The sequence below is a fragment of the Trichosurus vulpecula genome, chromosome 4 (assembly GCF_011100635.1).
Source record: "Trichosurus vulpecula isolate mTriVul1 chromosome 4, mTriVul1.pri, whole genome shotgun sequence".
Lineage (NCBI taxonomy): Eukaryota > Metazoa > Chordata > Mammalia > Diprotodontia > Phalangeridae > Trichosurus > Trichosurus vulpecula.
Window position 1 is genome coordinate 274,130,047 of NC_050576.1, and position 15,874 is coordinate 274,145,920.

General features: G+C 37.6%; 1 protein-coding gene across 1 annotated transcript in view; it reads right to left on the reverse strand.

Moving 5' to 3' along the window:
• The window catches only part of NYAP2 (neuronal tyrosine-phosphorylated phosphoinositide-3-kinase adaptor 2), a 161,088-nt gene extending 149,385 nt beyond the window's left edge, over window positions 1-11,703 (reverse strand). The window contains exon 1 of the mRNA XM_036755707.1: window positions 11,295-11,703. Coding sequence (XP_036611602.1) covers window positions 11,295-11,703 — 409 coding nt within the window. The remainder of the gene's footprint in view (window positions 1-11,294) is intronic.
• Window positions 11,704-15,874: the final 4,171 nt, after the last annotated feature.

The window sequence follows — 15,874 nt, forward strand, 5'->3', positions numbered from 1 at the left end:
TACAGCCTAAAGAAGTCAATAAAGTGCAAGAGCCTACACCAAAAGCCTCCAAGAAAAACATGAACTGGTCCCAGGCCATGGAAGAGCTCAAAAAGGATTTGGAAAAGCAAGTTAGAGAAGTAGAGGAAAAATTGGGAAGAGAAATGAGAAGGATGCGAGAAAACCATGAAAAACAAGTCAATGACTTGCTAAAGGAGACCCAAAAAAATACTGAAAAATACACTGAAGAAAACAACACCTTAAAAAAACAGACTAACTCAAATGGCAAAAGAGCTCCAAAAAGCCGACAAGGAGAAGAATGCCTTGAAAGGCAGAATTAGCCAAATGGAAAAGGAGGTCCAAAAGACCACTGAAGAAAATACTACTTTAAAAATTAGATTGGAGCGAGTGGAAGCTAGTGACTTTATGAGAAATCAAGATATTATAAAACAGAACCAAAGGAATGAAAAAATGGAAGACAATGTGAAATATCTCCTTGGAAAAACCACTGACCTGGAAAATAGATCCAGGAGAGATAATTTAAAAATTATTGGACTACCTCAAAGCCATGATCAAAAAAAGAGCCTAGATATCATCTTTCAAGAAATTATCAGGGAGAACTGCCCTGATATTCTAGAGCCACAGGGCAAAATAGAAATTGAAAGAATCCATCGATTGCCTCCTCAAATAGATCCCAAAAAGAAATCTCCCAGGAATATTGTCTCCAAATTCCAGAGCTCCCAGATCAAGGAGAAAATACTGCAAGCAGCCAGAAAGAAACAATTTGAGTATTGTGGAAACCCAATCAGAATAACCCAAGATCTGGCAGCCTCTACATTAAAAGATCGAAGGGCTTGGTATGATATTCCGGAGGTCAATGGAGCTAGGATTAAAACCAAGAATCACCTACCCAGCAAAACTGAGTATCATGCTCCAAGGCAAAATATGGATTTTCAATAAAATAGAGGACTTTCAAGCTTTCTCAGTGAAAAGACCAGAACTGAATAGAAAATTTGACTTTCAAACACAAGAATCAAGAGAAGCATGAAAAGGTAATCAAGAAAAAGAAGAAGAAAAAGAAATTGCAAGGGACTTACTAAAGGTGAACTGTTTTGTTGACATTCCTACATGGAAAGATGACAAGTATGATTCATGAGACCTCAGTATTAGGGTAGCTGAAGGGAATATGCATACATATATGTTTATGTATATATATGGGTGAATGTGTATGTATGTATATATCTATGTGTGTGTGTGTATATATATATATATATGGGGGGGGAGAGAGCCGACACAGGGTGAGTTGAAGATGAAGGGAAGATATCTAAAAGAAATAAAATCAAATTAAGGGATGAGAGAGGAACATACTGAGAGAGGGAGATAAGGAGAGATAGAATGGGATGGATTATCTCCCATAAAGGTGGCAAGAGGAAGCAGTTCTGTGGGAGGAGGGGAGAGGGCGGATGAGGGGGGAATGAGTGAACATTGCTCTCATCAGATTTGTCCTAAGGAGGGAATACCATACATACCCAATTGGGAATCTTACCCCACAGGAAAGAAGAGCGAAGAAGATAAAAATAAATGGAGGGGATGATGTAGGGGAGGGCAGATGGGGGTGAAGGTAGTCAAAAACAAACACTTTTGAAAGGGGACAGGGTCAAGGGAAAAAATTCAATAAAGGGGGATGGGTTGGGAAGGAGCAAAATATGGTTAGTCTTTCACAACATGAGTATTGTGGAAGGGTTATACATAATGATACACATGTGGCCTATGTTGAATTGCTTGACTTCTTATGGAAGGTGGGTGGGAAGGGAAGAGGGGAGAGAATTTGGAACTCAAAGTTTTAAAAACAGATGTTCAAAAACAAACAAAAATGTTTTTGCATGCAACTAGAAAATAGGATACACAGGCAATGGGGCATAGAAATTTATCTTGCCCTACAAGAAAGGAAGGGAAAAGGGGATGGGAGGGGAGTGGGGTGACAGAAGGGAGCGCTGACTGGGGAACAGGGCAACCAGAATATATGCCATCTTGGAGTGGGGGGGAGGGTAGAAATGGGGAGAAAATTTGTAATTCAAACTCTTGTGAAAATCAATGCTGAAAACTAAATATGTTAAATAAATTTAAAAAAAATTTTAAAAAAAGAATTGTAGATAGGAAAATCTCCACTGACTACTTAGAGAAGTCAGACAATAAGATTAAAAGATAAATAAGAGGAGCTGGTTTGCATGCATAGTGACTAGTTGAAAATCGGTGGGGAGTCTGGGGAGGAAAGAGGTTGGAAGGAATCTCCAATTAGTTTAGAGATTTCATCTGAGAGGTTTATTCTGCTTATTGAATAGTCAGGAAGGCCTGGGTCTAAACTGATCTGATTCACTTATTAGTTGTATGACCCATGAGAAGCTGCTGAATTTTTTTGAATTTTAATTTTCTCATCTGCATAGCACCTACCTCAAAAGGCTGTTGACAGGATAGAATGGTATAAGGTATGTGAGATGCTTTGTAAAATGTGAGCCATGTTTATATCTTATGTATCAATTTTCTTTTGGCTTACCAAAGGAAAAAATATCCATATATTACTGTTAAATATTGGAAATTATATTTTCCAATATTGATTATTGGTAAATAGAGCTTGACATCACCTTTTTAACAAGAAATATGTTGCATTTTTTTTTCTTTCCAGTAAGAATCTTGGCGGCACAGACATATGGCTATAAAACCAAAGCTTTTTTTTTTTTTTCAATCAGCACTTGCCTCACTGAGGTCAATTAAAGGTAAGATTTATGTTGACATCCAGCCACTCAGGTTTAAATGATGGTGGTACAATACATTTTCTAAATGAAATAAAGACACGCTTAAAGAATAAAAGTTCTTGTGGGAAAGCCAAAGTTAAAACCGGTCCTATCCAAAAAGCATTTGTCAAGTACCTACTATGTGCCAGGCACTCTACTAGACACCAGAGTATATGAAGAAAAGAAAAGAAAAGGCCTTTCTTATAAGACACAGCCAATATTAGTGTATTACATAGAAAGCATTAGAGTATAGGAAGTACACAAATGTGGTGGGGGGGGAGGGAATATTATATTCATTGAGGACCAGAAAGAGAATTTTTTTTTCTCATTTGATTGATTTTTTTTTGTATCTTTTCTGGATGTCACAGGTTTCCCCTTTATTAATAACAGGTAGATAAACTACCAGGTTCCAAATATACCTGATCAGCTTTTCCAAAAACTGTTTTCCACTCTTAATTATGCATATACCCATTAAGTATCTGAAATGCAAAGAAAAAATATAACAAGATATAATATAACCAAAAAGACATTGGCAGAAGTTTGTCAGATGTCGATCTCATCTCCTAAAATGAATCATGCAGGAAAACTATATGGTCCACATTATAAAAGAAGTTCAGAAGAAAAAGGCACCTAGAGATAGACTGCTCTGTTTATCATTTTCCTCAGGTGCAGTCTCTTTGACTCTAGGGACGACTTCCTCCCTACAGATTAAGCATGTGTTGTCTGCCCCTATTAGAATGTGAGCTCTGTGACAGCAAAGGCTGTTTACTCGAACCTTGGAAGTGCTTTGCAAATTGTGAGTATTTAATACTTTTTTTCCCTTTAATCCATCCATTTATTTCCAAGTCAAGTAACACTCATCACATACATTTTTCTTTGCATTTGTTTTATAAGCTATAATAATTCATATGCCTTGGTGCATGCCAAGAGAAGGAAACACCTAACTATGCTGTAGAAAAGGTACTGGACTTAGATTTAGGAGATTCTGTCTCTAAGATTTACTATATGAACATGAAGAAATTAATATTTCTGGTCCTTTTTCTTATCCTCAAAATGGAGGCTTAAAATGTTTCTACCACCATCTCAAAGGTTCTTTGTTTGAACAGTGCTTGTCAACCTTCAAATTCTATAAAAATGGTCACTGTTTTATTGTTATAAAGACCATTACTTATTTAATACATTTTAAAAAAATGACACCTAGTTGCTTCTGACTCTGTAACACAAGAAAGACAAATTGATCCTGGAACATGAACTTGTCTCTTTATGGTAACCTAGTAAAAGGAAAAAAAAAAACCTCATAAGACCTTCCCCTACACAAATTACACATGTTGAAATGTGATTTCTTTATCACCCTGAGCACACACTCAACTACTTGAAGTTTTATTAGCTCAAATCAAATCTTTGGGCAGTTCTTGGGAGGATTCCTTACAGTACAATGAATGGTATTAAACAGAGCTTCCAGAATTATAGAAAGAGAATTGGGTGTAAAGACTTGGATACCCCAAGTGCAAAATGCAAAGTACAAAAGCATTTAGAGATGCAATATGCTCCATTATAATTATCAAAAGAAACAGAGCCTTTCTCCAACACCTCCTAAATGAGAACTATTTCCTAAAGCAAAGTTAGGAATCTACAGATTCTCCGGTAGAGACAACAGCCCTCCAGAATTCCAATCTCATTTATTCTAATTCTCCTGTTCCATAACTTTGGAATGCAATCATTACTATCCTTGTCACTTCTATTGCTTGTCTTAAAATGGGAAAACTAAAAGACAAAGAAAAGTCAAATCTCTTTCTTAAGAGAAAGAAAATCTTTGTCTTCTTCCACAATTCTGTTTAAATTGGGCTTAACTCTTAGTCAAACAGGCAGTGAGGTATACAGAAAACTGGATTTCAAAGACTGGTACAAATCTTTTCACTGTTGCTTACTACCTGTGTGGCCTTGGCCCAGGGCCTTCCCTTCACTGAGCCTCGGTTTTATTATGTGTAAAAAGTGGGGGAGGGGGGCGGGGGCGGGGAGACTACACGATTTCTAATGTCTCATGTGGCTTGAAATTGTTTGCTTGAGCAAGGCTACCAAATCAAATCTGTCCATGTGATTTTAAAGCACCATCTTAAAAAGTGTTAGGAGATCTTCCACGTTGAAGAGTTGTAGGAAATAAGGTGGAAGCCTCCTTGAGGTCAGATACCTTGGAATCAAATACAATAGAAAGGTCAGATCATCATGAGTGGCTGCATCTCACTGTTCAGGTACTGTGTGATCTGGGGAAGAGTCAAAAGGCCCGAGAGAATGAATATGCCCAAATCATTGCAACCTCGCTCCTCCAAAGACCACAGAATACATCTCTGCTGCCTTCCATGAGCCAAACAATCAGGTTCACATTTATCTACAAAGTGTGAAGCGAGCAATCCATTCTCTTTAGGATGGCAAAAAAGGCCAGGCTATTAAAATGTGTTGAAGGGCTTCTCCTGTGACAAGGCATACTATTAGAGGGGAAAGCAAATGAATTCATAGCAGGAAATAATATGGTTCTCCTACTGAGCCTCCTTTGTTTCTGTAAATATTATTCCTTGAAATGAAGGATTACTCTGATATGGATGAAGAAGAAGCTTGCCGACAACTCTCCCTGAGATAACACCCTATGGAAGGTTCAAAATTGTTTTCAAACTGGCTCCTGGCTGTCATCATTGCAAAAGTTAAAGCTTTTCATGGGTGGTTAGTGATCAAGGCCCAGCTATTATAATAGTTACTGGTATTTACTAGGCTGTTACGTGCTCTATCCATTGTGCCCCTGGGTTGTTGTGTTTGTCCTTCATTTTCGAAGAGGACCATGGCATCGGGGGAATGACAATGTGACTTGCAGTTAGTTCACTTTGATTTAAGTTGAGGGAGGGCTGTGGGACCGGATTCCGGAAGACCTGAGTTCAAATTTAGCCTCAGACACTTACTAATTGGGTTATGCTGGGCAAGTTATTTAATCTCTGTCTGCCTTAATTTCCTCAACTATAAAATGAAAATAATAATACCTACCTCCCAAGGTTGTTATGATAATAAATGGATTATATCTGGAAAGTATTTCACAAATTTTAAAGTGCTATGCAAATACTAGCTAACACCATTATCAACATTATCATCATCATCATTATTGTTATTTCTTCATAGAAAGACATAACCTCGTGATTCCCTGTCTTGGCAATTATGTGGAAAGCTAGTGTTTAAATTAGAGACAGGAATACTCATAGAATCAATGAATCACAGAATCTAAGTGCTAGAGGAGGGAGACTTCCAAAGCAATCCAGTCCAGACCACACCTGAATAGAAATATATCTCAGCAAGTGGTCATCCAGCCTCTGCTTGAGGACTTCCAATCTGAGACACCTTGTTTCCCTTTCACACAGGCCTAATTGTAAGGAAGATTTTCCTTACACTAAGTTTGAACCTGCCTCCACATAACTTCTGCCCATTCTTCCTACTTTTTTCCTCTGTGGCTGAGATGAATAAATCTAATGTCTCTTCTAGATGACAGCAAATACTCTCTAAATACTTAAAGACAGTTATCACCATTACCCATTGGGTCTATCTTCCCCAGGATGAACACATCCATTCCTTGAAACTACTTATCACAGTGTTGTCATGAGGGAAGTGCTTTATAAATGAAGTATTATGTAAATATAAGTAATTAGTATTGTGAAGAAATCAGCAGGCTTTTTTTCATTAATTTATTAAGTTCTGACTATGTCCCATTATACACAGTACTGAGTACTTTGGATAAAAAAAACAAATCAAAGTGAGACAATCCTTGCCCTCAAGGCACTTCTGTTCCCATTCTTGTTATAAAAAGGGACACTGCAAGTGATGGCTAGGGAAAACAAAAACAAAACAAAACACAAAGTCTCCAGGAGAATTGAGAGGTTAAATTATTTGCCCTTAAGTCCAATATATGTCAGAGAGAGGACTTGAAACCAAGTACTCCAAATGCCACGCCTCACTCTCTAACTAATCTACCACACCACTTCTATTAAAAAAATTCAACACACACACACACACACACACACACACACACACCATTTATTCCTCATTGTGGCCTGGGCTGGCATTGCATTCTGCCTCTATTTTCCAAAGGCACTTTACATTTTTATGGCTCATGTATGTACAGTTGCTCTTTTGGAGAACAACCAGGAAGAGGCACTGGACTTTTGACAGACTAGAAGAGCAAGCCTTTTTTTTTTTTTTTAATGTGATGTGACAGTGGACAGGGAACCAAATTGTATTTTGTGTTTGACAAAGACAGTATTGGCAGACATGATTTTTATGGGTGGGAGAAGCCCCTGGACAGCTTACAGTTCGTGTTTATTCCTATCTGTCTTCATGTCCATGGCCAGGACTGTTGAAAAGAGTCATGACCATCATCCATTAGGCCTGTCTTCCCCATGATTCCTTGGAACTACTTACCTCATGGTGTTGTCATGAGGACAGAGTTGTCATCTCACCTGACTCTCTACTCACCTCACCTCATCTCTCAAAATGAACCACTCCTTGAAAGTGGACAAAAGGACAGACTGATGCCATGAAGACAGGAAAATAAGAAGGGGTGTATCGCATTAATAGTTATTTCATATGTACCACTGAAGTAAGGATTTTTTTAAATAGATGATAAAAAAATTACTAATCCAAAACCAGTTTTTCTTTGTATTTTTGTATTTTCCTTGTTTTATTAAGTTTTTTTTTTTAATATTTCTGAAAGAAGACTTTCTGCTACCTTGTCCAGGTCTCTTTAACTTGCATCCAGCCGAGGAGCCATAATCCAGTATTTATACAGTCAGCTTGTTACCATGGAAATTATTCTAATGTCGCCAAATCAATATTTTGATTTTCCTGACATTTAAATGGGAAGAAGAGTAGGGCTAAGATTTAGAAAACTCATTTAAAAGCTTTGATAAGTTTGATAAGTAGAAATATTGTGGGGAAAAAAAAAAACATATGAAGTCACCCATTCTAAGTCAACCCCTGATTATCTGAACTAATGGTAGAAGTGGGAAGAAGGCATAGATTGAACAGTGAAACAGATAAACTAAAGAATAGTGATTTTTTTTGGGGGTGGGGTCTATTTCATTCAGAGACAGTGATATAAAGTCACCGACATCCACAAATACACATACTCAAGCACTTATTTCCTACAATTTCTCAACATTGAAGATTCTGTATCTCCCACCTAATACTATTTAAAATGATTTTTCAAATCAAAACTGATGGTATCAGATTCAGTAGCCATGTTTAATCATATATTCAACACCATCCATTCATCCTGTGCAACTCCAACCCTTAGCACTATCCTGCACATAGTGGGGATTTAATAAAGGAGTGTTGAATTTTAGTTTGGTCGTCTTTGAGAACAAAGGACAAATAGCAACCTGCCCACTGGGGACCAAACTTAATTTGGCTAAATTGACAAATATGCTTCCACCATTTTGAACACATAACTCAACTCAGCAAATGGCAGAAGTAGGTGGTCTCCTAGCTATAGATCATTGATACTTTCCCTCTTCTAGTTAAGAAACAGTAAAAATGAAGTAAAAAAAAAAAAAACACTCTCCTCTGAGACAATGAGAAGCATCTGTTCATCAGCCTAGAGATTCTTCTGATTAAGAGGTCAGCTTACCTCTAAGTCATCGATGGTGAATGTTCTCCAGTCACCTTTGCAAGGCCTTTGGAAATGGTATTCCTTCTATGCATTAGTATTTAGTAACCCTTGCTGTTTACTGAGTTCTCCTTTGCATCTGACTGAAGCCTTTTCTTCTGCAGTGTCTTAAAGTCTTTCCTCTAGTTTACTCTCAGGGAGAATGGAGATGATGTACCATTATTGGCCAGTCATTTTGAATCTTTGAATTCTGGAGGTAAAAGTGACCCTGATAGATATGTCTCGTATTGCCCACTCCCTTCAGGAAACTGCACACCTAAAATGCCACAGACAGAAATTATTCAGTCTGCTTTTTAAGACCATTAAACTGTCCCCTAAACTATTTCTTCCCTAGGTCAATAATTGTAATTCTTTGCATTATAATTTGCTGGACCTCAATTACTAGGCTTTCTTAAATATGTTAAACTCCTTTAGATTTTCATTTTATTTGGTTGTTATTCAGTTATTTCAGTAATGTCTGACTCTTCATGACCCCATTTTGGGTTTTCTTGGCAAAGATACTGGAATGGTTTGCCATTTCCTTCTCCAGCTCATTTTACAGATGGAGAAACTAAGGCAAACTGTGTGAAGTGACCTGTCCAGAGTCACACAGGTAATAAGTATCTGAGGCCAGAATTTAACTCAGGTCTTCTTGATTCCAGACCTGGTGTTCTATCCACTGTGCCATCTAGCTGGCCCTTTCATTTTATTAAGCTCCCTTTTATAATCACCCAATAACTGATAGGGATAGTAAGAGATGGTTGTATCCCCTCTTTTTTTATAATAGATGCATGGGTATAACAGTGTTTATTAAGCTCCTCTTGCCTACTAATCCAACTGCTAGCAATGCAAAGTATCAAGTGCATAACTATAAACATGGGCAATAAGAGAAAAATGGCCTCAAACCACCATGAGAAAAGCTGTCAAAAAGCCCATGTTTCCTGATCTCCTTATTCCTCCCCATCATTAGTTCTCTCTTCATTTGCAAATTATATTGTATTTACTCAATGATGTAAATTCTGTATCCCCTCCATCCCTGGTGGAATGGATACTCCTTGAATATAGAGACTGTTTTGTAGCCCCCACCTTCAGTCAGTGTCTGATTCTTCATGACCCCACTTATCATTTTCTCAGCAGAGATACTGTAGTGCTTTGTCATTTCCTTCTCCAGCTCATTTTATCGATGAGGAAGCTGAGGCAAAGAGAGGCTAAGTGACTTGCCCAGCTAGTCAGTGTCTGAGGCCAGATTTGAACTCAGAAAGATGAATCTTCCTGATGCCAGGACTGGCACTATCCACTATATCACCTGGCCCCTACATATACAGTACCTGGCACAAGGTAGCCACTTAAGAAATATATAGTGAATAAGTGATACCTTTAGCAACACATTCAGACTAGCGACTCAAATCAGTGACATCATTTTGCATGCAATCTTAATAAACTTTAAAAATCTAGTTTACTAACCCACTATGATGATGAGAAAGAGCAAGTCATAAGTGGGGGTACAGCTTGCTATTATCAGCAGGCAGACAGACAGCAATCACAGAGGAAAAAAAGCACTGAAACTGAAAGCAAAGGATCTGGATTCAAATCTCAGTCCTGCTATTTACTACTGGAGTGACCTTAGGGAAATTGCCTAACTTCTCTGTGCCTCAGTCTCCTGACCAGTAAAATGAGAGAGCTGGGCCAGATGACCTTCAGAGTCAGCTCTAAACCTGATCCAAAGGTCCCAAGTGAATGAAAGGCACTAGCTGGCTTATGTGGGAGGATAAAGGGGAGAAATAGGAAAACAGGAACAAGAACTTTTTAAAGTATACCTATCTAAGGCCATATAGTATAGGAAGAAAATATCTTTATTTAGCCTCAAGGTCTGCTCTTACTAAATGGGAAAAAAATAATGTTCGTCTAAAGGAGCACTCTAATTCTGCAAGACAAGGTTGTATTTGTGATGGAATACTACTGTGCTGTAAGAAATGATGAGCTAAATGACCTTAGAAAAACATAGAAAGACTTGGATGAAATCATGAGGAGTGAAATAAGCAGAACCAAGAGAATATTGTATACAGTAACAGCAATATTGTTTTAAGAATGACTTTGAGTGAATAAATCATTTTGACTGTTGTAAATATCCAAATTAACTATAAAGGGCATGTGAAGAAAGATGCTATCAGCATACAGAGGAAGAACTGACAAATAGAAGTATGTATAGAATAATTTTACATATATACCTATTTGTGTCTAATGGTAGCCATCTCTAAAATGGGGAGGGGAAGGGAAGAAAAAAGAAAAAAAGAAATTTACATGTTAACTTTATATTTAAAAGGAATAGCAAGTTGGACATAATAGATTTGCAGTTTCATGCACGATTATCTTTTTTTTAACCCTACTATGTTATAGAAATGCTTAATACCATAAATTAAAAATAAATAGATGTGAAAAAGACAAGGTTGTTATTGTTGGTATATTCTGCAAAATATAGAAAGAAAATTAGAAATACATCCTTCACAAATGCATATACACACATTTATATTTATATTAAAACAACAACAACACATAGAGGCTTAAAAAGGCAATCTTTCCTATCTGGAAAAGTCATCTAAATCAAACTCATTCCTCAACACTGATGGATAGCACATGGGTATAAGCTGATACAAGAGATAACATTCTACCTTAATTCATTGTTTTTCAGAGAACTGCCAGCAATTCAGGCATGATTATGGGACCATGAAGCCTAATTACATTTGGAATATTGTACACAATTGAGGAAAGCAGATGTTCGTTAATTTGCTGACCTTAATGTTTTGCTGAAATAAATTTCTAGTTAAAGTAGGAACCACGTGATTTACCTTCTGTCCTCTCAGGGAGTCTCACGCTTTTACCCGTTGCTGTGGCATTGACGGTTTCTGATGAAGTGCTCAGTTTCGTACTGGGGTCCCGCTTTGGCTTTGGTGGAGGCTGTCTCCGAGAGCCACAGCTGCTGTCATCATCCGTGCCCCCCACCGAGTGAAGGGACTGGGATCTCACAGAAAAGCCACTGGAGCAGGGATGAGGAAGTCTGTCCTGAGGAGCAGGCATGGTCATAAATCCCATTCGGAAATGTTTGCCCACATAACTTCCTTCGTGTCCTCGCCCAACTTCTCCACCTATGCTGTAATGGAAAGAAGAGGGGAAAGTCTGTAAGAATCCCACGTAAAAATTATCCCAAAGTGTCACTGATGTATCGTAGGTAATTTCTGAAAAGTTGAGCATGAACATGTTGCTGTGAGTGAATTCACACTTGAAATGAGGGTGAGAAATGGAATTTGGCTTAGGGTTTCCCCCTTTTCTTTAATCTGTCTGATCACTTCACTGTTCTGAAGATTTGTAATTTCTTTCCTCTATTAATACAAATTATGATCTTTTTATAAAAGTTTGGAGAGTTGCTGTGGCTAATTATTGACCTCGTGATAATCCTCTCTAAACTTAGCCAGTTTCATCTCTCCCTGAGTCACATCTGCAAACTTCACTGTGTTAGGCATTGCAGAGGTTGTGTTCTATTAACATAGGCTTTAAAAATCCAGGGACATCTCTACACCATAATGAAAATTCAAATAATTTATCAAGGTGTTGTGGTTTTTTTTTTTTATTTCTTAAATTCTGAATTAGAATAAGTTTCTTTCAGTCTCGTTATGGTCTAGAAGTGAAAGTAGGACATGTCAGCAAAGTCCAGATTTTGGTGGGTCTCAGAAAGTTGGGAAGACTTTGAGAACCATTTCTATCATAGGATCATAGATTGGGGTCTGGAAAGGATGTCAGAAGTTTGGTATTCTATAGGGTGAAGCCTATAATAAGCTTTCCTATTCTATTTTCCATTCAAGAGCATTGTCAAGAAACAATGCAATGGAAGTCCCCCCCCCCCCACTCCACCCAATGAATTTGGAGCTAAACCAAATATTGACAAATCACCATCTAGCATTTAGTGATTTGGTAAATCAGTCTTTGAAACTACCTGTTAGGAGATAGAGTAGCCTTCAATTCTTTCTAAGCCTTTGCTGATTAGGAAATGGAAGCTTGAGGTCATTTGTTCAGTTTGGGGATACCACCAGTATTCTAGTGAAGCAATGGAACTAAGACACCAATTATTACCTTGCTAGCAGAAGCAAAAAGTGGTGAGGTAGGTAGGTGAAATTCTTTGCCTCATAGGTTCACAGGATCCTAGATTTAGAGCTGAAAAGGAACATTGAGCCTGTGTAGTCCAATGAGATCATTTTATAGGTACGGAAATTGAGGTCCATCTCTATGAACTGGACCCAACGTCAAACATAGAGGCAGAATTGCAGTCCACTGATTACAAAACCTTTTACATTATGTCACACACCAATTTTGGGCATCCCCAGTGCCTAGGTGCCATCTCACGTCCTTTCTTATTCCTATTTGCTGTCCCACACTATCCCCAACTTACTGTATCTATATGCTATTCTTTTCTTCCCCTCAAATTATCCTTTTCTATTTAGTCCTGTAAATTAACTTATGCAAAGGTCTTAATAACTGATCATTTGTGCTATCCTTGCCTGATAATCTACTTGAATTTTATAGTGCCTGTGATGCTTTTAAACAAATACGTGAGCAATGGGAGATAACTGATGGAAATGATGTTGGACATGGAACTATTTGGCACTGCTGTTATTCTGAATAAATGTTGATCTCTGACAACTACTATATTATTTTCTATTAGAATGAGAAAAAGAGATAGTAACACTTATAATACTTAACTCAAAAGGTTGAATCACATAACATTAAACCTGGACCCCATCATTCTGCTAATGAGAAGAGTAGGGCCCAGAGAACTTTAAAAATTTCCGGAAGTCATACATCTAGCTAGCAAATAAGCAAACACTAGAGCACGAGGCACTGAACTCTAAACAGAGTTTGGAGACCTGGGTTCTTCCCCTAGCTTCCTTTGTGACCTTGGGAAGGTCACTTCCCTAGCTCTAGTTTCCTTATATGCAAAATGAAGGGTTAGGTTTAGTTAATCTCTAAGGTCTCTTCCAGAAATTATATTTCATGACCTATTTTATATTTCAAAGCCATTATTTGAAGTGTTTCCCCTAGCTACAAGCATCCTTTGCATACGGGAATAAGTAGCAGAGGTATAGAGAAGCTGAATGAATTACAGATGTTCACAGAAGCAGAATAGAAGAAACAAAAATATCCTAAGCATTATTTTTTGTTGTAGTCATTCTGGAAGTGAGGAAGAGGAATGAAAGGGATACACTGGACTATACTTGCAACTGCAGCAGATTTCAGGGTTTTTTCTTTATTTTCTTGTTGTGTGGTAGGGGAATATTCTGATCATCATATTAAGTGTTTACCAATGTATTGAGACTTCTGATAACCCTTCCAGGTACATGAAGAAAGCAGAATGTCATATTATATGGTCCAAGTTGGTAATTTAAAGGGAAGTCATTGACAGGAAGGACATTTGGATGGGGCAGTGGATAGAGTACAGGGCCTGGAGTCAGGAAAACTCATCTTCCTCGGTTCAAATCTGGCCTCAAACCTTTACTGGGAAAGTCACTTAATCCTGTTTGCCTCAGTTGCCTGATCTATAAAATAAGCTGGAGAAGGAAATGACAAACCACTCTAATATCTTTGCCAAGAAAACCCCAAATGGGGCCATGAAGAGTCAGACATGACTGAAAAACAACAAAAGTTGACAGGAGGCAAAAATAGGTAACATAGAAGTAATAAATAAAACATGTTTATATAATGCCTAATGTTTGCACTTTATTTTCCTCACACAAATTTTGGAAGTTAGATATTGCAAAAATAACTTTCCCCATTTTATAGGTGAGGAAACAGACTTAGAAAGGTTAGATATTTTACTCAAGGTCACAAAACTGGCAAACATGAAGGTTTGGATTTCAAAGCCAGATTTCTCCTGAATGTAGTCTCCACTCTACCACACCGGAGTATAGTATGTCAGATATTTTTGAAAATAGCTGTATCTGTGGAGGAATGTCTGCTCAGGGTGGAATGGCTATGCTAAGGGTCAAATTCTGCCTCAGACACTTAGGTAAGACAAGTCATTTTAATTCTCTAAGCCTCTTGTTCTTCTTTAAATTGGGACTATCGATGGCACTTCCCATTTTAGAGGACTATAGGTGACAATGTATGGAGTGCTTCACAAGCCTTAATGAGTAGGCATTATTCACTTTATCAATATGATATATGTGTATGTCTGTGTGTATACATATATGTAGAAAATATACATACATATATGTGTGTCTGCATGTTTGTGTATGTGTACACACACACATATACATATATCCTGACAATCTTTGTGGACATTGACTATCTTTCAATTACAATTGCAAAGAGTTAGGATGTTGCTGGGGTGGGGGGGGGGAAAGGTAATTAGCTATTTTTCTGTTATCAAAGTGGCAAAGTTGGCAAAATCTCATTTGTTTCCTTCACCCATTTATTCTATGAACATGGAACTGATAGTCCCCACTATACACGTCTCTGGTCAGATTACAAGAATATGCCATTCAGTTCTGAGTATTTTATTTTAGGAAGAAAGTTGTTAATTTGGAAAATGTTGTCCAAAGAGGGCAACCAGGACACCAAGGAAGGCTTTGTTGAATTAACAGGGGATGTTCAGCCTAGAAATAAAATTCAGGGAACTCTAGTTGTCTTTGGATATTTGAAACCCAGTCATGGGAAAGAAGTATTAAACTTATTCTATTTGGCTCCAGACAGCAGAAAAACCAGCATCAATGGAGAGAAGTAGCAAACACACACATAAAAATAGCCTTGAGGTCAAGAAAACAACTTTCTGTCGATTGGAGCTATCCAGTTGAATGAAGTGATGCAAAATGAAGTGAATGGAACCAAGAGAACATAGTGTCCAGCAATATTGTATGATGATGAACTGAATGAATTAGCTGTTGTGAATGATACAATGATCCAAGACAAAAAGACTTAAAATTAAAAATGTTTTCCACCTCCAGAAAAAGAACTGATGGAGTCTGAATGCAGATTGAAGCATAATTTTCACTTAATTTATTTTTCTTGCTTTTCTTTCTTTGTTTTATCTCCTCCCCCTCTCTCTTTGCAACATGGCTAATATGGAAGTACATTTTGCATAATTTCACATGCATAATTGATATCACATTTCTCACCTTCACAGTGGGTGGGGGAGGGAGGAAAGGGAAGGAGAATTCAGAACTCAATTTTAAAAAATGAACGTTGAAAATGGTTAATTAAAAAAAAATTCACCTCTTGCCAGAACTGAAGAATTCTCACCCTGATAAATACATAGTAAACAAGCTGTCTGATCTTGTTATGATTTGAACTCTCCCATTATTATTAAGTAGAAACATGAAATACGCGCCAATGGTATATATTTGTATTCTCTAACAGGAAGAAAAGTTGTTTTTGTTTT